At 62.4% G+C, this 26,490-nt stretch overlaps 1 protein-coding gene across 8 annotated transcripts in view; it reads right to left on the minus strand.

The window, feature by feature from the left end:
* Nucleotides 1-7,337: 7,337 nt before the first annotated feature.
* BRF1 (BRF1 RNA polymerase III transcription initiation factor subunit) overlaps nt 7,338-26,490 on the minus strand; it is a 58,880-nt gene continuing 39,727 nt past the window's right edge. For 5 of the 8 annotated variants that reach the window (XM_043921354.1, XM_043921348.1, XM_043921349.1 and 2 more), the window contains 13 exons: nt 20,698-20,847; nt 19,821-19,914; nt 18,906-19,032; nt 18,470-18,509; nt 18,289-18,381; nt 14,632-14,901; nt 13,533-13,594; nt 12,983-13,064; nt 12,854-12,909; nt 12,214-12,527; nt 10,833-10,884; nt 10,398-10,569; nt 7,338-10,287 (listed from right to left, as the gene is read on the minus strand). In XM_043921354.1, the coding sequence (XP_043777289.1) occupies nt 10,250-10,287; nt 10,398-10,569; nt 10,833-10,884; nt 12,214-12,527; nt 12,854-12,909; nt 12,983-13,064; nt 13,533-13,594; nt 14,632-14,901; nt 18,289-18,381; nt 18,470-18,509; nt 18,906-19,032; nt 19,821-19,914; nt 20,698-20,847 (1,550 nt within the window). In that variant the 3' untranslated portion in view covers nt 7,338-10,249. The other 3 variants (XM_043921353.1, XM_043921352.1, XM_043921347.1) reach the window with 3 other exon arrangements.

Here is a 26,490-nt window from a genome sequence, read left to right on the forward strand (position 1 = left end):
CAAGTGAGCTACGAGCCGCCCACCACACCCCAGCCCAGGGGGGCCACCCTGTGGTCACTGGCCTCTTGGTCTCTCCTGGGGGAAGCCCTGGCTGACCACCCTCCTGCCTTCTTCTGCGGCTTCGGCCACTCCCACACCTAAAGCCCACCACGGCCACACCTCTCCTTGGAGCTTACACCTCACCCCCCATTCAGGGCCCAGAGCACAGAGGTGGTGGGATCCACTGCCTTGCCCTGGGAACACAGGGCCCTTCTCTGCAGGTGCTTCAGACGGCATTGCAGGGCAGGGCCTCAGGGCTGAGATGAGGCTTCCCTAGGATACCCTGCCTTTTCATACTGCTCGTGACGTTCTCAAGGAGAGAATACTTAAATTGCAAAAAAACTAAGACCATGGCATCCAGTCCCATCACTTCATGGCAAATAGATGGGGAAACAATGGAAATAGTGACAGACTATTTTCTTGGCCTGCGAAATCACTGCAGATGGTGACTACAGCCATGAAATTGAAGGATGCTTGCTCCTAGGAAGAAAGGCTGTGACAAACCTAGACAGTGTGTTAAAAAGCAGAGGCATCATTTTGCCGACAAAGGTCCATACAGTCAAAGCTATGGTTTTTCCAGTAGTCCTGTGTGGGTGTGAGAGTTGGACCATAACGAAGTGCTGAAGAATTGATGCTTTCAAACTGTGCTGTTGGAGAAGACTCTTGGACTTGCAAGGAGATCAAACCAGTCCATCCTAAAGGAAGTCTACCCTGAATACTCATTGGAAGGACTGATGGTGAGGCTTCAATTCTTTTGCACCTGACTCAAAGAAGTGACTCATTGGAAAAGACCCTGATGCCGGGAAAGACTGAAGGCAGGAGGAGAAGGGGACGACAGAGGATGAGATGGTTGGATGGCATCACTGACTCAATGGACATGAGTTTGAGCCAACTCTGGGAGATGGTGAAGGACAGGGAAGCCCGGCGTGCTGCCGTCCAGGGGCCACACAGAGTCAGACACAACTGAGCGACTGGACAACAGGACATCCAGCCTCAAGGCTGGTGGACAAGCAGCCCCACTGCTCCCCCACCCCCAGCGCTCCTGCTGGCCTCTGAGGGAGCAGTGGCGCACCGCAAGGGTGGGAAGGCCCCTCCTGCCCACTGCCCTGCTGCCCCTGCCTTCCCTGGGGCAGGCACCCTGCACGGGGTCTGGCCCCCACTCCTCGCCCTCCCAATTCTTCACAGGTGTTCCCCCCAAATCTCTTCCATATCAGCGCCCCACTTGGTCTTTCAGATGGGATCAAGTTCAGGTCGTCACCCCCTCTCCTGGACCTTGTGACGTCCAGGTGGCACGGTCCCCCTCTTGCTCTGACGGGTGCCCCAGCCGTTTGCACGAGCTCACTGCCCCTTGTGAAGCACTGGTGCCGCCCTGGTGCGTTACAGCTGAACTCAGAGCGGGTTGAGGCTGCAGAGGCCCAGCACCACGGAGATGCACCCATGGTGGAGTCTGGGTGAAAACTCTCCCCGGGGCTCCTCGGGCCTCAGGCAGTGGCGTCCAGCACTCCTAAGACTTCTGGGACCAACTGCTCATGTTAAATCCCACCATTGGAAATAACCATAGTGATAGCCATGATGATTTTTTCTGGTTGAGTTGGACTGAGTCGGGGAGGGCTTTGCAGGGTGTAACACAGTGAGTGTGGGGTGAGGGGAATACTCAGAGGAAGGCACTGCAGTTCCAGGGCTCTAGGGAGGGGAGGCAGGCCAGGGCCGGCCCAGAGAGGTCCGTCCTGTGTGGTGGGAAGGGGGCAGAGGTTGGGTAAGGACAGGGGAGCTGTGTCTACCATCACCTCCTGCAGACCCCACTCTCAGCTGTGGGTGAGCATGTGACTGAGGCCGGGGCCTGGTGAGCGGGGACGGATGAGGAGGCCTGCCGTGGCCCCAAGTGGACCGCCTGTCCAGGATGGGCAGGACTGCTTGGCGGAACCCAGTGCAGGAGCAACAGGTCTGGCCCAGGTGGGGAAGTACCGGGAGCCCCGTCTCCCTCTTCCTCCTCCAGGCCACAGTCCTGCCCAGCCTGGAGCCCCAGTGGGCTGCTCCTCCTGCTGAGGCAGTGGAAGCTGAGTTCCACCCTCTGGGACTTGAGCTCTGCCTGCTGCTGTTCTTAACCTCGTGGAGCCTGTCACCCCTGACAAGGATCAGAGGAGGAGCACAGGCCTGCAAGGGGCACCCCTCTGCCCAAGGGTCGTCCTCCTCCTTCCCCGCCCTTCCCGCAGCTCCATGGGATCTGATTTCATGAGCCCAGCCCCCATCAGCCTTTCCCGGGAGTGACTGTTCTGGCTCGTCCGTTCACCCTGCAGACGGGCACATGGAGACCCAGAGGAAAGGGCTGAGCCGAGACCAGCCTTGCCCCTGGTCTGGCTCGGAGCCCCCGGCCCAGGGCCCAGGGCGGCCTCGGCGTCTGGGCCTCAGCTCGGAGCGTTTCCTGCCTCCCGCCCCAGCCCAGCCCCGCAGGAAGTGGCCGCCTCCTGAACAAAGGGGCCGGCGGACAATGGCCATTGAATTGGGCCGGGGCGCTCGCGCACGGACAGGCCACCAGCTGCCCGCGCTGATAAGACCACTCCGCGGACTCCACGGGCTCCTGGACCCCAGGTGGGGTCTCGCGGCCGGCGCGGCCCCGGCCCGCAGACGGGCGGCCAATGGGGAGCCAACCGGCGCCCCGCCCCCAGCAGGCTCCTCCCCCACCTGGCCCCGCCCCGCGAACGGGCGACCAACGGGAGTCAACCCTGGGCGGCCCCGCCCCCGCAGGCTCCTCCCCCGCCCGGCCCCGCCCCGCGGACGGGAGGCCAATGATGAGCCAACCCGGGGCAGGCACGCCCCCAGCAAGCTCCTCCTCCACCTGTCCCCGCCCCAGCACGCACGCCGACTGGACCTGTCGAGGGCTGCAGAAGCCGCGCTTGGGGAAGTGTTCCCTCGGAAAGCGGAGGAAGTTAGCGCCTCCTGCGTTTCCTGCGCCTACTGGAAAAGTCGGGGAGGGCGGCCCTAGCTCTCTGCGAGGGTCACGCGCGGCTCGCTGTGCTCCGAGAGTGGAGCAGGCAGCCTGATCCTCATGCCTGCCTGGGGCAGTCCTCTCGAGGCGCCCGGACACGTGGTGAACACGGTCAGCTCTGTGTACAGAGGCTCAGCGCCGAGAGCCAGCTCCAAGAGAGAGCAGTGGGGCTGAGGTCAGGAGTCAGCCCTGAGCTGGTTCTGCAGGGCCCAGGTGACCCAGGTTATCACCCCTGGTCTGGGAGGCTCTGAATGTGGCAGGGGGTGTCCGCGTCCAGGAAGGCATCGCCTGGAACCTGCAGGGAGGACAGGACTGAGAGGGGCAAGACCTAGAGGTCTGGGAGAACAAGACCGGCTCTTTCTTCCCGGTGGGATGACACAGCCCACTTCCGGGCCTCACATGCCCCAGGCAGGGCAGGGGTCTGGGGAGCTCAGGCCTACAGCAGCCCTGTTCTGTCTGTCCAGCCATGATGGTGGCAGTGGCTGTGGATAAGGTGACCGTCGGAGCGTTTGCATGGTGACTGCCAAGGTTCTAGGGGTGGGGCTGGGTGGGGAGAGATGGTGATGGGGGTGGTGGTGCGCCAGCAGCTTGTGGCCGTGGGCAGAGTCGCATGGCAGAGTGCTGGGGCTGCAGTCACTGGGGGTGGTGCTATAAGTCAGCCCACGTAGCTCCAGGTGCTTCAGTGAGGCTGCCCAGACTGCCACTCAGTGGCCTGGGGTCATGCCCTCCAAGGAGCCAGATGACCCCTGCCAACTCCTCTAGCCCAAGAAGCTCACGTGCTGTGAGCACCCCATCTCCTGACTAACCGAGGTAACTGTGGTCACTGGGCAGGTAGACACACCTGACCTTCAGGTGGACACAGCCAGACCCTCTCGTGGACTCATGCCAACCCTGGGCTACCTGCTGTGTTGTCCTCCACCCTGTGCTGGCCCTGGCTGTGTCCTGACCTGCCTACCTTCTCCACTCCACCCTTTGATCCGAAGCCTCAGAACTGTGGCCCCCCTCCGGCCAGAGGCCACGTGGGACCCAGTGCCCACCTCGATGCCCCACCGCGGTCTCCGCAAGCATGGCCAGGTTCTCACGGGTCACATGGTGTTCCGGGAGCCATCCAGGCTGGGCCACAGACCCCCGGCCTGCGTGAGCAGCTGCCCGCCCAGCCTCTGCCCAGCACCAAGCCTGCTGCTCCAAATGCAGGAAGTGGGAGGCCCGGCGGCTTCTGACTCCCGCCCTTTATCAGCCCACGCCGCTTCCTGCGGCCCGCGCAGCCTGCACCCGCGGCGCCGGGACACCAGCTCATCAGTGACTCATCGAGAGCCTGCCCTGGAGACACCCGGGCCCACGCCCCCCTACTCCTGCCCTCAGCCCAGCCCACATCTGGCTGGCAGGGCCACCCACCGGCATCTCCCCATCTTTTAGTTCGTCCCTCCCTCCCCCATCCACAACCAGAAGGGCTGAGGTGCCCCCACCTCTTTGTGCCCCCCAGTTCCCAGTGCCCGTAGCCAGTTAAGGTGGGCAGCCAGGGCTGCAGGGCCACGGGGCTGAGCACAAGCTCCTGCTGTGAGCACAACACCCTCTGTGGCTTGCTCCCTCCCACGGGCCCTGCTGTCCCCCAACCCCTAGGAGCACCGAAACCACCACCTCTGGAGACCCCGAGCTCTTGCCACCTCTCCCGGCGCAGTCACCCAACCCCAGGCTGGCGGCCCACCTTCCTCGTCTGGGCCCCATCATGGCCTGTCCAGCTCCTCCCTCTTCTGGTCTCAGTGTGGACCCCTCCTCCTCCAGGAAGTCTTCTGGACCGACCCCTACACCTCTCCCATCCTGGGGCCTCTCAGGGGATGCCTCCACTCCACAGAACTTGTCTCTGACCTTTCCTGAGCCCCCAGACCGCACGGGGGGAACCCAGACTCTGCTGCTCACGGGGAGACCCCTCCTCCCTCACCCCAGTGCACCCCTTGCCCAGTGCGCCTGGGGACACCCGTGTGGGTCAGGACGGGAACTGAAGTTGGGGGTGGGATGGGGCAGAGAGGGCACTGGGAGGCCCATCTTGGTCTGAACTCGCAGGCACCCACTGGGCCAGATGTAAATGCTAAAAGAACCACCAGCTGTTGGGGTGGGCCCTTCCCAAACAAGTGCAGACCCCTCCCTGGAGCCAGGTCCTTGTGGCACCAACCCCCACGCGTGCACATGTGCACACGCACACACACCCTACAAGAGGGTCCTCGTGGCACACACCAGCCGTCCCACTCAGGCCCACCCTGTAGGGCCGCCTGCAGGCTGGCCAAGCAGACCCCCCTGCCACTTGCCATGCCTGTGGGGCCAGAAGTGGGCTCTGCTCAGGGTGTGCCCACGTGGGCACAATGCTCCTTTGCACCCTGTGGCCTGGCCCATGACCACCACGCCACCCCCCACCCCCAAGATTCACATTCCCAGGCTGGGTCAGTGACCATCGCTGGGAAAGTCTGTCTTTGCCCAGGGCCCAGCTGGGGTCCACCAACTGGGGGGAGGGGTGGAGTGCCATCACAGGCTGGTGAGCTCGGCGCCCAGCCCTCAAGCCGCCTCTCCATCACTGCAGGCCCTTCCGCCTGCTCCCCGGTGACAACCGCAGGGCCCTCCCGCTCAGCCCTGCCCGGAGCCCCGTCCCCCCACGGCCCCCTCGCCTCTGTCCCGCACAGTGGCTCTGTTCATGCCCACCCCTGCTGCCACATTTGCCCGCAGCATGGGGGCCGTTGCCCCGGGAGTTGTCCCTGTCCTCACGGCCGACCACAGACCCTCAGAGCTTCGGCAAGGTCTGCTGAGTAAGTAAACCCATGAACTGATGAACGGGGACTGTTTTCCAGAGCCCTGCATGTGGCTGGAAGGAACACCTGGCAGGGGCTTGTGGGGAGGGAAAGCCAGAAGTGCAAGACCCCTGGGAGATCTGTCCGGGGTCCCTGCCCCCTGCCTTCAGGTCCTGCTGGTGTGGCCCCAACTGACCCAAGACCTCCCACCCTGGGAGCGTCCCCCCAGCTGCCGGCTCAGCTCCACAGCTGCTGAGGCTGGTGGCAGGGCCCACAGCAGTCAGGCCCCTGCCGAGCCCTGCATGGGCACTTTCCCAGGCCCCACCAAGGCGGGCACCTGGCAGACAATGTCTTTATTCACTATGACCTCCGGGTGGGGGAAGCGATTACTCAGTCTGCATGGGGTGAAGGGCCTTCCTCGCCAAGGAAAGGACGGTCCCCACGCTGTCTGGCAGGGCGGCGCTGCCTCCAGCCAGCCAGGCCTCTGGGGCTCAGCTGAGTCTGCGCGGCCTCTGCAGGTGCCCCTGTGAGGTGTGGCAGCCTGCCTGGCACCTGCCGCACCGCGGCCTTCCACTGGCCTCGCCGGGGCCAAGGTGGTAGTGGCGGCCGGGCCCACCATTCTGGCCCCTGCCCTCCCGGGACCCACGTGGACCATTGTGTGGTGGTTTCCCGAGCCACGCTCCTCTCGCAGCAGGAAGGCCAGAGCGCCTTGCCTCTGCCGCCGCCCACAGCCCCTGGGAAGGGCCTGAGGCCCGCAGCCTTGGAACCCATCCCTTGGACCCCACCCCTTGCCAGCCTGGCTGGGGCCCAGGCCTCCCCAGGGACCGGTCGGCCCTCCAGGCACGTAGGCCAGGACGGCGCGGGGAGGCGCCAACCAGCCGGGGCAGCTGCTGCCTGCCCACGAGCGACCCCGACTTGGAAGCCCCCACCCCCAGGAGGTAATGGCCTGTCGGGGCCCCCAGGGGGCCAGTGTGCACATGCAGAGGGCCGGCTGTCCTGTGGATGTGGCCACGGGGAACCAGGAGATTGTGGGGAGGACCCCTGGGCAGGGGCCCAGAACCCAAGGCAGTGAGGCGGGCAGCCACCCACCACGGGACGGATGGGCAGCAGCCACCCAGGAGCCCAGCGTCCCCGCCGGCCCGGCTGGTCCTGGGGCGCCCCCTGCTGCCCGGGGCCGGCCCTGCAGTGCGGCAGCGGCAGGGGCTCCCTGGAGGCGCAGGCGGCTGGGCTGAGGGTCTGGACTCAGGGGGTCCACTGGGCCCTGAGGCTGAGACGAGGGGTGGCTGGAGCCCCGGCGGTGGAGCCTGGGGTGACACGCGGGCCCACGGCCGGGCAGGTGCTGCTTTCTGTCCACACTGATCCCCACGGTCTTGCCGGGCAAGGGGGTCCTCAGCCCAGAACAGGGTGGGCGTGTGGGTGAGCCTGGGGCACCCACGCCGGTGGGGGTGCCACAGAGCGGGAATCCGGGGGGCAGAGCCGTCCTGGCCTACCAGCGACTGGATGGTGCATCAGAGAACAAAGACCCTGAACGGGGCTCGCGGCTTCAAAGGCAGCCTTTATTGTGCCGGGAGCAGTGTCCCCAGGGGCTGTGCTGGACCCCACCTGGGGCCTGGGAGGCGGAAGCTGGGCACTTGCCTGGCAGCCTGAGGGTGGCCGGGCAGAGGTGGCCGTGGGGCTGGGCCCCTCAAGGCAGCGTGGGCGAATCCACCCCCTGGTGACCCCAGGCCTGAACGTCCTCGCCCTCCCGGGGCCCCCCTCAGCCCAGGGGGGACAGGAGCCCCCTCCCGGTCCCAGACTTGCAGCCTCACTTGGCCAGCGCTCCAGCCTGCTGAGAAATGGATGGAGGACCGGGGTGTGGAGACAGCAAAGGGGCTTGGGGAGGGCAAGAGCTGGATGGGAGGAGGGCATCGGTCTGGGGCAGCAAGACGGGGGGCTGGCCTGCACCTCGCCCAGGGCTGGGCTGTGGGAGCAGCATTTGTGCGGCTGCCAGTTGGCAGGGCACAGTGGGCGCTCAGGCTGGGCTCTAGCAGAGGGGTATCAGGGACCCTGGTTCTCAGGGGCCCCCCTGAAGCCGCCCCTCCCTCAGAGTGACCCCCCAGCGCCTGCAGAGGCCGTGGTGGCAACAGGTGGCCACCAACTCTGCTGTCCATCTGGAGACCTGACCCACCTGGACACAACCGTGGGAGCCAGGAGGGCGTGGGGAGCCGCTGGGAGGGGGCAGGTGTGCAGGCCGGGGCCTGGACAGGCCGGCTCGGGAGGGGGCTCCCTGCCACCTGCGGGCACCGGGGGTGTCTCGGGCCTGCCCCCCTTCTTGGGGGGCCTGAGGCAGCAAGTGGCACGACGCCGTGGCCCACACAGTCCCACCGGGAATGGCGCCCGTGGTCTTGACTCTGTGGCCCAGAGGGGCGGGAAGGGCGCGAGGTCACGGAGCACGGCGTGGACCAGGTGCCAGCAGGCACTGTCCTCTGTGGGCGGCGGGCGGCCCTGTCACGGGGGCCCTGTGAGGGTGCCCGAGGCACCATCAGGCCTTGGGCCCCAGAGCTCAGCCCCGCTGGGGGTGGGCCTGGGTCTCGTCAGAGCCCGGGACCTGGCACCCTGACGGTGGCCCCAGGGCCACGGGTGGAGCGGCGTGAGCGGCACCGGCGTGTCCGTGCACGCGTGTGCACCTGTGGGTGTGCAGGCCGTGCAGTCCTCTCCCGGCCGGCCCTCCTCCGCCCCCCAGGCTGTTGGGGGACGAGCTGGGAAAGCAAGACTGACGGGGAGAGCAGGACACCCTCAGGAGGGGCAGGCAGGGGGCCTGGGGAGCCCTGGCCTCCTGCTGGAGGAGGGGCAGGGCACACGGCGGGGACGGGCCGCCCTGGGCGCCGTGCACGCAGGCCGCCTCCCCCAGCCGCACCCGGGGCCATGTGGGCCCTGGTGGCCAGTCGCACGCCCTGCTCGGGCGAGGCCCCACGGAGGACCCTGCTGACCTCAACCTGAGTGGGCGCAGCTGGGGACGGGGCCTCCGCACCCTGTGCCTCGCCCGGCGGCTGCCCCACGCTTTCTCCTCCCCGGACGTGCTCGGCCCGCTCCCCCGCCCCTGGCTCAGCAGCCTCACCTCTGCAGGCCGGCCATCAGCCCCTCCTTTGTGAAGGAAGCCCTGCAGGACGGCCCTGTCTACCTCCCGGGGAAGCATCCAGCCAGACCTCTGTGTCTAGAACATGGCAGGCGCGGCCCGGCCACCCCCGCGGCCGCCAGCCCCCCGCCCCCGGAGGCTCCCAGGCTCCGGTCCAGCACAGCACCTGCTCCCCGTGCGGGGCAGGGCCCCCCGTCCACGAGGCCCCTCTAAGAGCCTCTGCCGGGGCCCAGGGCCTTCATGTGAGGGTGGGCAGTCACGGGTTCCCCAGCTGACAACCGGGCACCTGTGGAGCCTGGAGACCCCGCACCCCCCCAACCTCGCTCCTCCAGGGAGCCGGACAGGGCTGCAGACCACACACTCAGCAGGTTTCAGCTCAAGCAACCATCTTCCTGTTTCACCAGCCAACCTTCCATTCCAGCCTGCCCGGTGCCCTGGGGTCCCAGCCGAGGGGCACAGTGAGGGCCTTGAAATCCCGTGAGCCGTGATGCCCTCTGGGGTGGACACCACGGGGCCTGCCCACCTGGGGTGGGGGCTGAGCCCCCGGGGGCAGGTTGCTGTGGCTCTGCCACCGTGAGGGGTGGGTGGCCGAAGCTGGCCTGGAGGAGCGGAAGCCTCTGTGGACCCCTTGTGGGCGTCCCCCACGCAGCCATGCCCAAGGCCAGGGCAAGTGCTCTGGGCCTTCCAGCAGTGAGGCTAGCCCAGGAGGTTCCGAGTGCCGCCAAGCAGAGGGCCTCTGCCGGTCACGCCTCTGAGGACGGGGACCCAGGTGCAGCTCAGGCAGGAGGCGCCCAGACAGCTGCGCCCGCATCTGCTGAGTGGTGCTGGCCGCCCCACGGGGCCGGGCGGGCTGTGGGCTGCTTGGTGCACGTCTGCGGGGCGCCCAGGCCCGGGCACAGCGGGGAGGGCCTGGCTGGGCGTCAGCTGGACACAAAGTGCTTCTCAGACGCAGTGAGGTGGCGAGGGGCGCAGGCTCCCGGCCCCCGGGGCAGAGCAGGGTCCGGACCCCAACGCCTCCACAAGCCTGGACACGCGGCTGGGACTCCCTGGGCCGCAGTTTCTCTCCACAGGACGCAGCAGAGCCGCCGGCAAGGGTTCCTGGGGCAAGAGACCCAGCTCTGCCGAGAGACAGATACGCTCCTCACGTTGCTCACATCAGGGTCCCGACAGCGAGGCCACGAGATCGCGGGCAGCTGTGCCAGAGGGCCGCCGGGCAGCGGGCGCCCATCTTGTCACCAAGTCTCGGTGCTCACCAGGGGCTCACCTGAGGCCGTGGGACCCTCAGGAGCCGGTGGCGGGGCCACCAGCGGACGTGCCGGACGTGAGGTCGCCTCAGTAGCCATCGTCATCGTCCCCGTCACAGCCGTAATCTGCAGAGCGCGAGGCAGTAACCACGGGGGGTGAGGCCCGCCGCTCCCCGCCGCCCTGCCGGCCCCGCCCCCCACCGACGTGGCCCTGCCGAGCGCCCGCCCGCACACACCGTTGCTGCCCATCATCTGCAGGGCGCTGACGCAGGGCTCCCCATCCTCCTCCTCCACGTCCTCCTCCTCCGCGTCCTCCTCCGCGTGGTACGACACAGGCCCGCTCTCAACCACGACGGCCGCGGGCCTGACGCGCTCAGCCTCCAGGGAGCGGGCGCTCGGGACAGAGGCCTGCAGGCGAGGCTAGGGCTAGGCAGGCACGGGCATGCTCCGGGCCACCGGGGCAGGACCGCCCTGCTGCCGGAACCTGGCTCCCGGAGCCCGGCCCCGCTGCCTGGGAGGGCGCGCCCTCCGCACACCGTTCGCGCACCCTCTTCCCCGAGGACCACCCCACCCCCCCCCCCACCCCCCCCCACCCCCCCCCCACCCCCCCCCCCACCCCCCCCCCACCCCCCCCCCCCCGCCTGGCCCAGCCCCCCCCCCCGCCAACGCACCTCTCCAAGCGCCACCTTCTTTGCCGGCTGCGTCGACACCATCGGCCTCAACCTGGAAGAGCACACAGCGAGGCGGCCTCAGCGCAGGCCACGCCCCCGCCCAGGAGGACACGCCCGGAGAGGCCTGCCTCTGACCGCACCGGGCCGGTTGTGGAGGCCAGGGACGCTGGTCTTGTCCCCGGGGGCCTCAAGTGCTGGCCCCTCAACCCCAGAGCATCCCACAGTTGCCTCCTGCACCCAGGTCTGGCCGCCCTCCACCCACCCCGACCCGGCGGGCTGGGCATGTCGCTGACAGGTGGGCCACCCTCTTGGCCTGCTCACGTCCACGCAGGGCACAGTGTGGGGGACTGGGACCCTCAGGCTGCAGCCGCCGTCGTCCTGCCTGCACTGCGCTGGACACACCCACAACAGACCCCGCAAGAGCCTCCAGCGGTGGACACCCAACAGCAGGGGTCTCTGGCTGGACCAAGGGCAGCCTGCCCCGTCAGCAGCAGGGGCTGAGGGCTCTCACGGGGGCCCTGGCTCCCTGTGGCCCTGGCCGGCAGCCTGGAGGGGGAGGCGGCAGGTGAAGGCACGGCTGTGCGCAGGCTGAATCAGTCCCTGCCGCAGGACGGTTCTCCTGGGAAACGGGTGTGCGGGGCTGCGGCATCAGTGACCCCAGGGCAGGCAGAGCAGCCCGGAGTCACGGAACCCAAGAGGTGGGAGCCAGAATCATGCTCCTTAGCACCCGAGGGCCGCCCCACGAGCAGGGCGCATCAGCGGTGCAGGAGGAAGGCCAGAGGGACAGTCTGTGTCTCGGGCCCTCCTCTCGACGTGCCCCACAGCCGTTCACACACTGCCCCGCGGGCGGCCAGGCCTCTGAGCAGGGCCTGCGAGCACCAGGGACACTGACGGAGGAGGGGGAGGGTGGGGGTCCAGCCCCACAGAGCCCAGCACCGCCTGCCCCCCGGGAGCGCCCCGCGAGCACACCTGGGGCCAGGCGGAGCGCACGCTGACCAGTCTTGGGCCTAAAGGGAGCCCGAGGGGCGGGTGCGCAGAGCTGCCTGGACCTGTCCACGCAGGGCGGCCCACCGGCCCCAATGAGGAGGGCTCTGCGGCCGCGCTCCCGGCTTCTCCCAGCCCTGCCGGCCCCGCTGTGGTCTCCTCTCCCGGGGTGGGGCAGTGCGGGGGCTTCCAGAGCCCCTGGGTGGGCAACAGGCCTGGCCCCCTCTGCCCCGTTTCTTCAGTCAGGACCGACTCTGATGCCGCGGGCCCCGTCCAAGCCTGGAGCCCCACTCAGCTCCCAACCAGGGCGGCGGGGGCTCCAGACACTGACACTGGTTTCTGGCATGCGGGTGGTGAGTGACCCCAGCCTGTGCCCCAGGCCCACCCGGCACAGTACCTCTTGCCCACGCTGGTTGAGGGGTCTGGCCGGCTTCTCCTGGAGGGCGTCTTCCGCCGGGACAGCCTCCGGGCACTGGTCCGCTCTGTGGGCCGGGCGGCCTCCCCCTGGGAGGCTGTGTCCTCCCCGGGCGGGGGGCCATGCTCCCGGGGCGGGGGGCCATCCTCCCCGGGCGGGCCGCCCCCGCTGTCCAGGCCCCGCAGCACGCTGTAGTTGATCTTGCTGGAGATTTTCTTCTGCTCCAGCATCTTCTCGATGGCCTCCCCGGCCGTGCTGGCCTGGATCGGCTCCCGGCGCTTGCAGGACTTCTTGGGCTTGAGGGAAACATAGAAATTACGCTTCCTGTGGGCCTTGGTGCCACGAACCAGCGAGGTGACAGTCAGGGCGTAGGGGGGCACCAGCCAAACTCCTGGGAAGGAGACTCACGCCGTCAGGGCTGGCTGGGGCCTCTCACCCTCCCTGGGGACACGGGCCCCTGGGTGGCCAGCGCTACCCTCTGCCCATGGCCCACCGAGCAGCCCCCAGCCGTCCTGCGCCTCAAGCGGGACCACCCAGGGCCGGGGCCGGCCGTCTGCGGGCGAGAGGCTGCCAGCACAGCCCGGAGGTGTGCGCTCAAGCCCCTGGGTGGGGGGGCACCCACCTTGTGCTCCTTGTAGATGCCCAGCTCCCTCTCCTTCGCGATTCTCGCTTCTTTCTCTGAAAGACGGAGGAGCCGGGTCAGCGAGGCCCGCGTCCCAGGCACCTGGGCGGGCACTGGGCGGGCACTCACCCTTCTGCTCCCGCAGGTACTCAGCGTTCTCCCGCATCCAGAGCTCGGCCTTCACGCGGGCTTCCGCCTCATTCAGGATGTACTAGGGCAGAACACAGGGTCACTCAGAGGGCATGCCCGGAGCTCAGCCACAGGGCTGTCCGCTTCGCGCGTGCCAGTCGGGAAGCGGGTCCCTGACCCGAGAGGGAACGTATGTGGAGCCCGGGCTCATGGCCCGCCGTCCCCCGCCCTCCCCGGGCCAGCCCTGGGGCTGCACCCCCCCCAAGCAGCTCGCAGGCCCCAGGCCACGGGAGCCAGGCCCGCCAGAGTGCAGGCTCAAGGGTCCCGGAGAAGGAGCTGCGCTGACGGCCACAACAGCAGCTGAAGAACTGGCAGTGGCCACAGGCCTGAGGCAACTGCTGACAAATCAGGGGAAGGGCTTCCCGCTGCCTGCAGACTGGCATTGCCGGGCAGCCTGCTCAGAGCCCACCACCACCACAGGCCTGGGACCCCCCAGGGGGTGCAGCCCCGGCCCCCGCCCCGGGAGGCCCCGCGTGCAGGCAGCGCCTACCCGGTCGATCTCGAGGTCGTCGATGCCGCTCAGGTCCAGCTCCCCGTCCCCACAGGCATCCTCTGGGGGGGAAGCACAGGCTGGACTCAGGCTCGGCCCCCCGTGGAAAGGTGCACAGCTCACCAGGGGCTGGCTCGGGGCTCGGGGCCCCAGGCGGTGCCAGGGCGGCTCCAAGCCTCTCCCCCCACGCTGCTCCCAGGGCCTCGTGGGGGAAGCAACTCTGACCCAGAGGAGACCCTGTCCTCACGCTCCTTACGGAGGAGCTTCTCAACAACGTTCCGGGGAGGGGGTCCCAGGGAGCCTCCATGACCACGCTGAGGACCCCCCAGACCTCTGGGCTGCCACCCTGCCCCCTCACTGCCCACAGCGGGGGCCCTGCTCTCGGCTGCAGCCAGGACGGCCTCTTGCTGCCCCCGGGCCCCGTGACAGCCCTCTGCTCAGTGCCCTGACCCAGGCGCCTTGCTCTCGGCTGCAGCCAGGACAGCCTCTTGCTGCCCCCGGGCCCCGTGACAGCCCTCTGCTCAGCGCCCTGACCCGGGCGCCCTGGCGCAGCAGCCCCGGGGGTGAAGCCTGCTCGTGCCCAGCAGGGGAGCCTGGTCTGCGTCAGGGCCCCCATCCGCCTGCAGGGAACAGCGTGGGCATCGAATAGCATCCTGCTCACAGGGGCTCCTCACACAGAGGCCGAGCCCCCGGTGTCGGGGAGGAGACGAGGCCACGCTCGCATGAGACGCGAGGGGACGGGCCTGCCTTCCTCGTGGGGAGGGCCCCACGGGCACCGGAGCCCAGCAAGCAGTGCCCGTCCGTCCAGTGGAGAGGCGGCTGACGCAGGGGACGGGCGGGGGTGCCAGTCTGCCCCTGTGGCCCCCTGTGACGCGCAGCTTTGGCTTCCTACGCTGAGGGGCAGGAAGGAGACGGTGGCCACAGCCAACCACGCTGTGGGCTCGGGCCAGTGCCAAGGGCCGCGAAGACACTGCCAAGTGCTGCGGGCACCCGGCTGCCAGCACAGCCCCTCCCAAACCTGCCCTCACACAAGGCTGCCCCTCAGCAGCTCCCACGGCCCAGCCGGGAAACCCCCGCCGCCCCAGCCCCTGGCACTCACTGGGCTCGCGGTTCGGGGATGAGATGCATTCCCGGATGGAGTCCGAGATGCCCAGGCTGGCCGCCGTGGGCAGAGGCCCGAGCAGGGACTCCAGCGCAGGGGGCCTGCCGCCCTCCGCGGGGCCCCCCGCCACCTCCGCGCCGCCAGAGACGCCGCCTCCTAACAGCTCCTGGTAGAAGTCTTTGTTCAGGTGGCTGGCCGCGGCCTCCAGCTCCTCGTCCTCGGTGTCCTCCTCTCCGAACAAGCTGGACGTGCTGTCCTCAACGGAGCCTAGGACACAGTTTCACATGCCCCCTGTTGAGCATGCAGGAGGCCGCAGCGCCCACCCGGGGAACAGCGTTTCCACACAGCTGCACACGTTCCCAACGGCGGGCCTGTCCCCAGCGGGCCCACACCACACACGCACGATGCAACAGCCAACTCAGAACAGATCAGACACAAGCCTAACAGCTGCAAGTACAAACAAACGTTTCTGAGAAAAGATGGGAGATGGGAAGAAATGTTGACTCCAGCGTTGATAAGTCAGATTTCATCAAAAATGAGAATTCTACTTTGAAAGACACTGTTTAGGAAGACAAAAAGACAAGCTGCAGACTCATCTGCAAATCACATGTTTGACAAGGACCTGCCCCTGGATTGTATGAGCAACTCTGAAAACACAACCCCATCACAGCTGCACAAAAGTTTGGAGCAGAGACCAGCAGGGGCGTCGCGGGCGGGCACAGGCGCGTCACCCTGTCACGACAGGTGCCTGCAGCCACGGCGAGCCCGCGGGTGCCTCCACATCCACAGCCACAGTGCAAGGGCGGACACCACACGCCCGTGGCTGCCGCGTCGGGAAGTAGCTTCTGAACCACCCGACCACGTCTCCCCGACCCAGCAATGCCACTCCCCCACATTTACCCTCGAGAAAAGGAAGCAAAGACGGACACAAATGTTCACAGTGGTTTACATGCAACAGTCCCAGAGTGCACATAAGCCAGGTCCTGTGACTGTGGATCACAACAAACTGTGGAAAATTCTTAAAGAGGTGGGAACATCAGACCACCTGACCTGCCTCCTGAGAAATCTGTGTGCAGGTCAGGAGGCAACAGTTAGAACTGGACATGGAACAACAGACTGGTTCAAAATAGGTGAAGGAGTATGTCAAGGCTGTATATTGTCACCCTGCTTGTTCAGCTTATACGAACAGTACATCATGAGAAACGCTGGGCTGGATGAAGCACAAACTGGAATCAAGATCGCCGGGAGAAATATCAATAACCTCAGATAGGCAAATGACACCACCTTTATGGCAGAAAGTGAAGAGGAACTAAAGAGCCTCTTGATGAAAGTGAAAGAGGAGAGTGAAAAAGTTGGCTTAAAACTCAACATTCGGAAAACTAAGATCATGGCTTCTGGTCCCATCACTCATGGCAAATAGATGGAGAAACAATGGAAACAGTGGCTGATTTTATTTTGGGGGCTCCAAAATCACTGCAGATGGTGACTGCAGCCATGAAATTAAAAGACGTTTGCTCCTTGGAAGAAAAGCTATGACCAACCTAGATAGCACATTAAAATGCAAAGACATTACTTTGCCCATAGAGGTCCGTCTAGTCAAGGCTATGGTTTTTCCAGGAGTCACGTATGGATGTGAGAGTTGGACCATAAAGAAAGCTGAGAGCAGAAGAATTGATGCTTTTGGACTGTGGTGTTGGACAAGACTCTTAAGAGTCCTTTGGACTGCAAGGAGATCCAACTTGTCCATCCTAAAGGAAATCAGTCCTGAATATTCATTGGAAGGACTGATACTGAAGCTGAAACTCCAATTTGTTGGCTACCTGTTGCAAAGAACTGACTCATTTGAAAAGACCCTGATGCTGGGAAGGATTGAGGGCAGGAGGAGAAGGGGACGACAGAGGATGAGATGGTTGGATGGCATCACCGACTCAACAGACATGAGTTTGGGTGAACTTCAGGAGTAGTTGGTGATGGACAGGGAGGCCTGGCGTGCTGCGGTCCATGGGGTCGGCAAAGAGTCAGACACAACTGAGCGACTGAACTGACTGACTGACGGACTTCCACCTGGGACCGGACACTCGGGACCCCTGCCCTAGAGGACTGACAGGGGATGGGCCTCTCAGAGCGACAGCACGGAGCGAAAAAGCCGGAGAAGAGATGACCCCTCTCACAGAGAACTCTAGACACAACCGACTTCCAGCCGCAGGAGGCAGCTGCAGGCTGGCCTGGTCACCCACCGGCCCCTGGCCTGTGACATACGCCGCTGACCCCATGCACGGCCCCCTCACGCCCTCGCAGCCCCTCGCCTGGAAGCCCGCGCTATCAGCGCGCGTGTCACCAACAGCCCGCGGGAGGGCCTGCAGAGCGAGGACACTGGCCCGCCGAGCGGTCCCAGAGCTCGGCGCCCTGCACACACGCAGCGTGGCCTCCCGCGGGACGGCCCTTCCTCACCGCGCCCCCCAGCACCAGCCTCCTCCTCCTCGCCTTGGAGCGGCAGCTTCCCCAGGCGGGCCATCCCGCAGCAGTGCGGGGCCGCTCGGGGGCCGGGGGTCAGAGGAAGGAGTCCACACCAAGGAGGGCGGACCAGGAGCGAGGGTGGGGTGGGACGTGGAGACGGTCCCATAAGCAGCGGCGGGTGTGGAGGACGCATCCCTGATGCTCCGGTCAGGAGGAGCCGTGAGAAGCTGGACCTGGAGCAGACCAGTGGTCCCTCCAGAGCACCGGGTGAGCATGCGGGCAGGGGCAGCAAGCCCAGCCCCGTGGCTGGGCGGCTGCAAGCAGGTGCTGGCCCAGAAACAGAGACCTCAAGAGACCACATGAAGAAAACCCGGGGACAGCACACATGCTTCCCGAGGCCCAGGGAGCGCCTCGCAAAAGGCACGCGAGCAGACACAGGGGAGCCGGGTCCTTGTGGCGAGAGAGGTCCAGGCTGGGCCGGAGAGCAGAGCCCCGCTGTGTCCAGAGGGGAACACGGGCAGGGTGGGCGGGGAGGCAGGCGGGCAGGGCAGAGACCGCCAGGCGTGCACGCAGGCTCACAGGGGACGCCCGGCACCGAAAACAAGCCAGCCTCAGCCGAAACCACCTCTGCCTGTGGGAGCATCACACAGCTGACAGCGTGGACGGGGGTCACCCTGGCAGGCACGGAGCCCAGCCCTGGTGGATGGAGCCCAGGGGGCCTGTTCCCCAAGCACCACAGGCATCTCCAACCAGCGGACCTGTGGCCACAACACAGCGGCACGGAGGAAGGACAGCGCCATCAAAGCACCCCCTCAGCACGCGGGACAAGTGTGGGCCCCCCGGCACCGCGGGAGGGACGCGGCAGGCCAGAACTGAGGGCGGAAGTCGCTGGCGGAGTGCCGAGAGGCTGCAGGGCCCATGAGTCAGCGCAAGAGCTGCTTCAGTGGGAGACTGGTAACGCAGCCAGGAAAACAAGGGCGAACCACCCAAGACACGAACGGATAACACAGGAAACTGCCAGAGACAGCACCGTCAGAAGTGCCACGAGGCGCGCTGTGTTCACGTCGGGGACAGGGTGGCTTGGGGCGTCCTGAGGGCACGGAGGCCCAGGGTGGCCCCGGGCGGGCGGGAGGCTAGCAGTGGGAGGGGCTGGGCACAGGCGGACTGCGGGGTGGCTCCGGACACGGCTGGACTCACCGTCCTTCGTCAGGCTGGCGAGCGCCCCCTTGGCCTTGGGCCGGCTGTTTTCTAGCTCAATTTCAATGGCGTCCTGGTAGGTGGTTATCTCACCTGAAGCAATAAGTTAAAAGCAAAAAGTGATCATGAACTCTGTCCCTGTAAGGCCCTGCAGCCTCTGTCCAGGGAGATGGGCGTTTACCTTCCACATCCTCCAGCTGTTTCGACAGGACTTGTTCAAGCTGCAAAGGAAGGGCACGAGCGTTTAGTGGCGGCGGGACCAGGCCGCGGGCCCGCAGGCCTCTCGGCCCCGGGCAGGGCCCCACCCCGACAGGTGGGATGCGGCTTCAGGCCAGACACGACGCTGGGCCCTGCAGGAAGGAAGCTCCCCTGAGAACCTGTGCTGGAGCACTCGGGCAGCCTAGGGAGACCCCACGAGCAGATGAGCGGACCTGGGGCCCAAGAGCGACGGTGCCTGGTGCAGTCCACCCCGGCCACCCCCACCCCGGGTTCAGCGCCCCACCCGCCTCTCCCGGGGCTGTGCATGGATGCACGCCCTCGTCAGTCTTCGTAACGAAGTCACTGTCTGGGAGGAAGGATGGGGCACAGCGACGGCGGAGGCCACGTGCAGGGCCCACCTGCTTCAGCCGCAGTTTCCTCTGGCCAGCCGTGTAGGACGGGGGGTCGCACTCCTCCTCCAAGTCAATCTTCATAAACTCGTCCACGGTCAGCTGACTGGTGGGCGTGTCCTCGAACTCCGTGAGCCTGAAGCACACGGAGGAAAGGGAATCTGGCGCCCCCGAGCAGCACAGTAACCAGCACCCAGTTAGTGAAACATCCCTCGGGGGTCGTGGGCCTGGGCCAGCGCCCACGCACGCAGCTGTGCACACGGGGCCCAGGCCTGCCCAGCAGCCTCTCGGTCCTGCTGGACTTTGAAGGCTGGCTTCCCCGGGAGCCAAGGGCAGGCCCCTCAGGGAGACCCCGGGAAGGAGGCCCCCAGTCCCAGGCTGTCCCTGCATGCAGGGCTCCTTCGTGGCAGTGAGTGAAACCATGATTAATTCTTGCCCATTTACCACACAATCTTCAAAGTGCTTAACAGAAGACTCCATAAAGAGAACTAGAGATCAAATAAGCAAACCAAACTCCCTCTACTTTGAAAGCCGCTGTAGAATATGATCTCAGCTCAAACACAGCCATCAGGGGCTCCCGACTCGGGGTAAGCGGGCTGCAGTGACCAGCGTGCCCACGACTCACTCACGCCAGGCTGAGTGGAGCTCTGGCCGGAGCTGCCACGATGACCCTGGGAACTCGCTGCCCAAGAAGCAGCTCCCCGGCCGCCCCGGGAAGGGACAGCTGCCGCCTCCGTGGATCACGCTGGCTGTGCCGGCCAGGGGATGGGCACAGCCGGTCTCAGCACCCGTTCCTGACCTCCGAGTCAGGGTGACCTCACAAGCCACTGTCCCTCTCAACCCCGGGTGGAAGGGGCCGCCACACAGACAGAGGCACTGCAGAGGGGGGCTGGCGGGGACCCAGGCAGGACCAGAGCCACCCACCTCTTGCGCAGAGTGGACTCGCACACCTTGACCACGCTGATGACCTCCTTGACAGTTCTCCGGAAATCATGCATCCTGGCTGCAACCAGAAGTGCTGGGAAGAAACACAGGGAATTCAGAAAAGGGACAGTCCAGCGACACCAGGAGCGTCCCTGGGCGCAGAGGGCTGTGACCCGCTGCAGGGCTCCGGGAGCCGCGGCGACGCTGACTTGCTCTCCCCCTGCGGGCAGTGCTGCAGGCCCGGGGCTGAGGGAACCCGGGAGCACTGGCTGTGCTGCCAGCGATTCCACGATCGTTTTAAAAACAAAGAAGGTGCCGCGTCACAGGCTCCTTTCTTAAATGCAAAAGTTAGAATTTTGTGTAACCTCTCAAAGCAAGCGTTGACGCGTGTGGGAACGCTGAGGAGACACGGGATGGACCCCGCTGCGCTGCACACGGTGACCACGACTGGCTGGCCCTCGGAAAGGCCCAGCTCTGGGCTGGAAACTGGGGACGCAGGCTCGGCGCTGGACACGCCCCCGCGCAGCCCTGACCCTGTGGGACAGGAGGGAGAGAGAGGGCCGGCGGGGCTCCAGGTCCAAAGGGGGGTGCGGGGCTGCACCTCCAGTCAGGCCTCGGGTCAAGGCTGGGAAGCCTGGAGTCCCCTTGGCTTGAGGGTCCTGCCCGCTCCCCAAGGCCGAGGAGGCCAACAGGGAGCAGGCAGAGTCCCTGAGGGCTGGGTCAGGACCGGGCAGGGGGAGCTGGGAGGCAGCTCTGGGAGGAACCCACCCGCAGCAGCCCGGCCCACTGAAGGGTGGGCACAGACTGCACTCACTCACGGCCGTGGGGTCCAGCCAGCTCAACCCCGCGCCCCCGTACCCGCCCCGCATGCCCGTACCTGCCCCGCAGAGTCCCGAGGGGCGGCGGCCCGTGTGCATCCAGTCCCTCTTCATCCTCTGCAGCAGCCTCATGGCCGTCATGGACACCTCGTGGTTCTTTTCGCCAAACTCCAGCAGGTGGGCAAAGCGTGGGATGTACAGGCAGGGGTCTGCAGGAGACACGCACCTCAGCGTGGCCCTGGGGAGACGTGCCCCTCTGCTCCCCAGCTCGGGCGTCCCTCGCCCACCCGTCTGCTGCACAAGCTCCCAGGGGCCCCTTTTCCCTGATGGGAGCCCCCCCGGACAAGCAGCCTCAGGAGCAGCTGAGGACACTGCAGCTAGAGGGCAGGACGTGTGTGCCCTGCTGTGTGAGGCGGGCCAGGCGTGCGTGTGCACCGCTCAGGCTCTGGCAGAAGCACCCACGCCTGCGGGCTGCTTCGTGGGCATCTTGCGGATTACCAGTGAGGCTGAGCAAATTTTTACACATTCGTTTTCTGCATTTACGTTTGTGGAACAGCAGCTTAGACCTCCTGCCTCTTTGTCTGGAAGTGTGTGTGCACCTCTTAAGTGCATGTTTCTCTCTGGCTAAGGGAGCTAGCCTGGCTGGGCGGGACAGGAGCCACCCGCACGCGCACCGTCTCCTTGCGCATCGGCACTTTCCCCGCGCAGCTCTGGGTGAGAAGCGTCAGAGTGGACGAAACCAACTGAGCAATCAACCCGGCAAGCTGTCAGGCCTGCCACAGATAATGAGGAAACCATCCGGCGTCCTGTGAGAGTCCTGGGCCGAGACCTCCTTCGGACACAACCATCAAGCAAGGCTGTGTTCCTCGGGGCGGTGCCGGAGGGCTGAGGAGTAGGCTCCAGGAGGGGCCGGGCTCCGGGAGGGAGGCCCAGCAGAGAAGAGGCTGGTCGGCTCCCCTCGCGAGACCCCGGCCCTGGCCAGCACCCAGCACCGTCCTCCTGGGCTCAGCCTGACCGCCACTCCTGGCCTCGCCGCGTCTGTGAGGGCCCTGGGGACGGCTCTGGCCCCTGGCGGCCCGCGAGATCCCACAAGGAGTTCTTCCATCCTGTCAGCCTTGGCTCGCGGAAAGGACTGGGGAAGGCTTCTGAGGCTGCAGGCTGGCCGCCCTGAAGCAGCCTGGGTCCCCCGCATCCCACAGGATTCAGGCAGACCTGCTCTGCACCTCGAGCAGATCCCAACAGCCAACCGCACAGCCAGGCATGCAGATGAGCAGGGGAGCCGTGGGGGAACGAGTCGGAGCCGCGCACTGCGCCTCCCGCACGCGCGCTCTCCCGCACGCTCCCTTTACACCCCGGGCAGGAAGGCGCTGGCCCCGTGGCCCCGCAAGGAGGAAGGGAGCCAGGCCAAGGGGAAGCAGCCGTCACACGACCGTCGCTGTCCTCAACGGACCCTCAAAGCGCCCAACTTCCTCCTCCTGTCTGTCCGGTGAGGACCCTCTCCCCTGCCTGCAGGACCCGCCCACGGCCGGCCGGCCACAGTGTGGGTCCTCTGCCACTCCCGAGTACACTTGCTTCGCTGGTAAGAGAGCTGGCCGGTGTAGGCTGACAGCAGGCAGCTAGGACCACTTAACAGACACCGCGGGACCAGCACGGCAGAGTCACGGGGCCTAGGCAGTCTGGAGCTTCACCTACTTCCACTGTGGGTATGTTAGTTTGGTGTTTTGGGGGGTGATTTCATTATGGGGAAAAAACACATATTTTAAAAGTATAATTGCTAACATTTGTAACTATTTTTCAATAAAACAAAACATATCAGAACTAAGGATTAAATTACATGCATATTAAAAGATCTTATCTTGATTTGAGTGCGAATTTGACACTGATTAATTCCTAAAATAGAAAACCGTAAGCCTAAAAGTACTGGTAAGAATTTCAAGACAAATGTGCCAGCAGTCTGGGGTAGGTTTGAAGTGGACTGGGGCATTTAACGTCGGGAGAAGAGCTAGGAGAAAACGACAAACCGCAAGTACAGATCACGTGACGGGAGTTAAGTTCCCCAGTGCTCAGTTGTGTCCGGCTCTTTGCGGCCCATGGACTGTAGTCCACCAGGCTCCTCTGTCCATGGAATTTTCCAGGCAATAATACTGGGGTGGGCTGCCATTTCCTACTCCAGAAATTCCCTAGTGCGCTTGGACAAGAACACTAAATCCAGGATACAGTGTTCATAAGAGGCAGTTACAAGTAACACAAAAGGTTGAGATCAACAGGCCGTTCTGGGCCCCTGAAGCAGGGTCACCAGGAGGAGAAGGGCAGCTGTGAAGGGCGCAGCAACAGAGAAGCCAAGGCAAGGGAGGTGTGGGGGCCAGGGCGAACGTGTTTTGGTGGAAAGGACACGGGACAGTCACACACCTGTAACACACTCGGACTCAGGAAGCACTAAATAAAGCAAAAACTGCTAGAAACAGAAATTTCCACACTTGATGCAAGATATTAACATAACTACAATGATGTGGGATTTTCAACACAACTCTCTCAAACTGGACAGCCTGGCTAGTGGGGGAAATACCAAACGGGAAACTGGATGCCATCACAGGTTCAATTCAACAACTGACTTTTAAAGTCAACGCCCTATAAAGAGTAATCATCCTTTTCCAAAGTCTGCAGAACAGTTATAAAAACTGACCGTGTATTAAAGAAACTCCCTACATCTGAGAGAACAGAAACGACACAGGACATGTCCTTTGATCTGAAGTGGAAGAATACTAAACGCTAGCAAGAGAAAGACACACAGCTCCCTCACCTCTAAACAAATCATTAGTGAGCTGGAGAACAGCTTACTAACTGTTCCTTAGAGAATGACAGACTAGAGATCTCTTCAAGAAAATCAGAGACACCAAGGGAACATGTCACACAAAGATGGGAACAATAAAGGACAGAAATGGCAGGGACCTAACGGAAGCAGAAGATATTAAGAGGTGGCAAGAATACACAGAAGAACTATACAAAAAAGATCTTCACGACCCAGATAATCACGATGGTGTGATCACTCAGAGCCAGACATCCTGGAATGTGAAGTCAAGTGGGCCTTAGGAAGCATCACCATGAACAAAGCTAGTGAAGGTGATGTAATTCCAACTGAGTTATTTCAAATCTTAAAAGATGATGCTGTTAAGGTGCTGCACTCAATATGTCAGCAAATTTGGAAAATTCAGCAGTGGCCACAGGACTGGAAAAAGTCAGTTTTCATTCCAATCCCAAAAAAGGGCACCACTAAAGAAAGTTCAAACTACCGCACATGGTAGCGAAGTAATGCTCAAAATTCTCCAAGCTAGGCTTCAACAGCACATGAACAGAGAACTTTCAGATTTCAAGCTGGATGTAGAAAAGGCACAGGAACCAGATATCAAATTTCTGACATTCACTGGACCACAGAAAAAGCAAGAGAATTCTAGAAAAACATCTACTTCTACTTCACTAACTATACTAAAATCTTTGTGTGGATCACAAAAAAATGGAAAATTCTTAAAGAGATAGATACACCAGACCACCTTACCTGCCTCCTGCGAAACTTGTATGCAGGTCAAGAAGCAACAGTTAGAAAACAATGGACCAGTTGAAAATTGGGAAAGGAGTACATCAAGGCTATATATTGTCACCCTGCTTATTTAACTTACATGCAGAGTACATCATGAGAAATGCCAGGCTTGATGAAGCACAAGCTGGAATTAAGATTGCTGGGAAAAATATCAATAACCTCAGATATACAGATGACACCACCCTTATGGCGGAAAGTGAAGAGGAACTAAAGAGCCTCTTGATGAAGGTGAAAGAGGAGAGTGAAAAAGCTTGCTTACAACTTAAACAATAAACATATACATACGTCAAATCATTACACTGTACACCTTGAACTTATACAATGTCATATGTCAATAACATCCCAGTAAAGAAAAGAGTAAAAAAACTAGCTTAAAACTCTACATTCAAAAAACAAAGATCATGGCATCCGGTCCCATCACGTCAAGGCAAACAGATGGGGAAACAATGGAAAAACAGTGACAGACTTTACTTAGGTTCCAAAATCTCCGCAGATGGTGACTGCAGCTGTGAAATTAAAAGACGCTTACTCCTTGGAAGAAAAAAAGCTATGACAAACCTAGACAATGTATTAAAAAGCAGAGACATTACTTTGCTGACAAAGGTCCAAATAGTCAAAGCTATGGTTTTTCCAGTAGTCATGTAGAGATATTAGAGCTGGACAATAAAAAAGGCTGAGTGTGAAAGAACTGACACCTTCGAACTGTGATGCTGGAGAAGACTCTTGAGAGTCCCTTGGACAGCAAGGAGATCAAACCAGTCAATCCTAAAGGAAATCAATCCTGAATATTCCTTGGAAGGACTGATGCTGAAGCTCCAATACTTTGGCTACCTGATGCGAAGAGTCAGCTCATTGGAAAAGATCCTGATGCTGGGAAAGACTGAAGGCAGGAGGAGAAGGGGATACAGAGGACGAGATGTTTGGATGACATCACCGACTCAATGGGGTCGCAAAGAGTCAGACACGACTGAGCAGCTGAACAACAAAAAGAACCATCTTCTAGGTAACTTAATAGACTTAAGTGCTCCCGTAAAGACAAAATAATGAACTACACGTAGTTAAGTAAAAAACTAAAAATAAAGTGCCTATTATATTTAAAATAGGCAAAAAATGAATATCTAAATAGATGTTTCTCCAAAGAAGACATGAAGATGGCCAATGGGCACATGTAAAAATGCTCAACATCTCTAATTATTAGAGAAATGCAAGTCAAAACTACAGGGAGATAACACCTCACACCAGTCAGAACAGCCATCATTAAGAAGTCTACAAATAAACTCTGGAGAAGATGTGGAGAGAAGAGAACCCTAATACACTGCTGCTAGAAAAGAAAGTGGATACAGCCACTATGGAGGACAGTATGGAGGCTCCTTAAAAAACTGAAAAGAGAGTTTGATCCATATGATCCTACAATCCCACTTCTGGGCACATATCCAGAAAATGTACCTCAGTGTTCATAGCAGAACTATTCACAATAGCCAAGACATGGAAGCAGCCTAGATGTCCATCGACAGATGAACAGATAAAGATGTGGTACCTATGTACAATGGAATACTACTCCTCCATAAAAAATGAGATAATACATTTTCCACAACATGGATGGATCTGGAGATGATCATACCAAGTGAAGTAATGGCCTTGCTTATATGTGGAATATTTTTCTTACAAAAAGATACAAATGAACTTATTTACAAAAGAGAAAGAGAGTCACAGACTTAGAAAAGTTAAGGTTACCAAAGGGGAAGGGGCGGCAGGGAAGGGATAAATTAGAAAATTGAAATTAATACATTCATACTACCATACATATAAAAGCCAAAACCAGTGAGAACTACCACGCGGAGCACAGGGACCTGCACTCAGCACTCGTGCGTGCGTGTGTGTGTGCGCGTGCGTGTGTGTGTGTGCACGCTCAGTCGCCTCTGACTCTCTGCAACCCCATGGATGCAGTCCATCAGGCTCCTCTGACAATGGGATTTCCCAGGCAAGAATGCCGGAATGGGGTGCCATTTCCTGCTCCACGGGGCTCGTACCTGTAAGGGAAAAGAATCTGAAAAAGCACACAGGTGCGCACACGCACAGAACTGAGTCACGGGGCTGCACGCCCGAGCCACGCAGCGCTGCAGACGGATGATACTTTGCTCGTTAACAGCACTGAATTTAAAAGAAAGTTAACTTAAAAAACCCCAGAGACTTCCTTGGCGGTCTAGTTGTTAACACTACGTACTTCCAATGCAGGAGGATGCAGGGTTCAATCCCT

Source organism: Cervus elaphus, chromosome 13, assembly GCF_910594005.1.
Source record: "Cervus elaphus chromosome 13, mCerEla1.1, whole genome shotgun sequence".
Classification (NCBI taxonomy): Eukaryota; Metazoa; Chordata; class Mammalia; order Artiodactyla; family Cervidae; genus Cervus; species Cervus elaphus.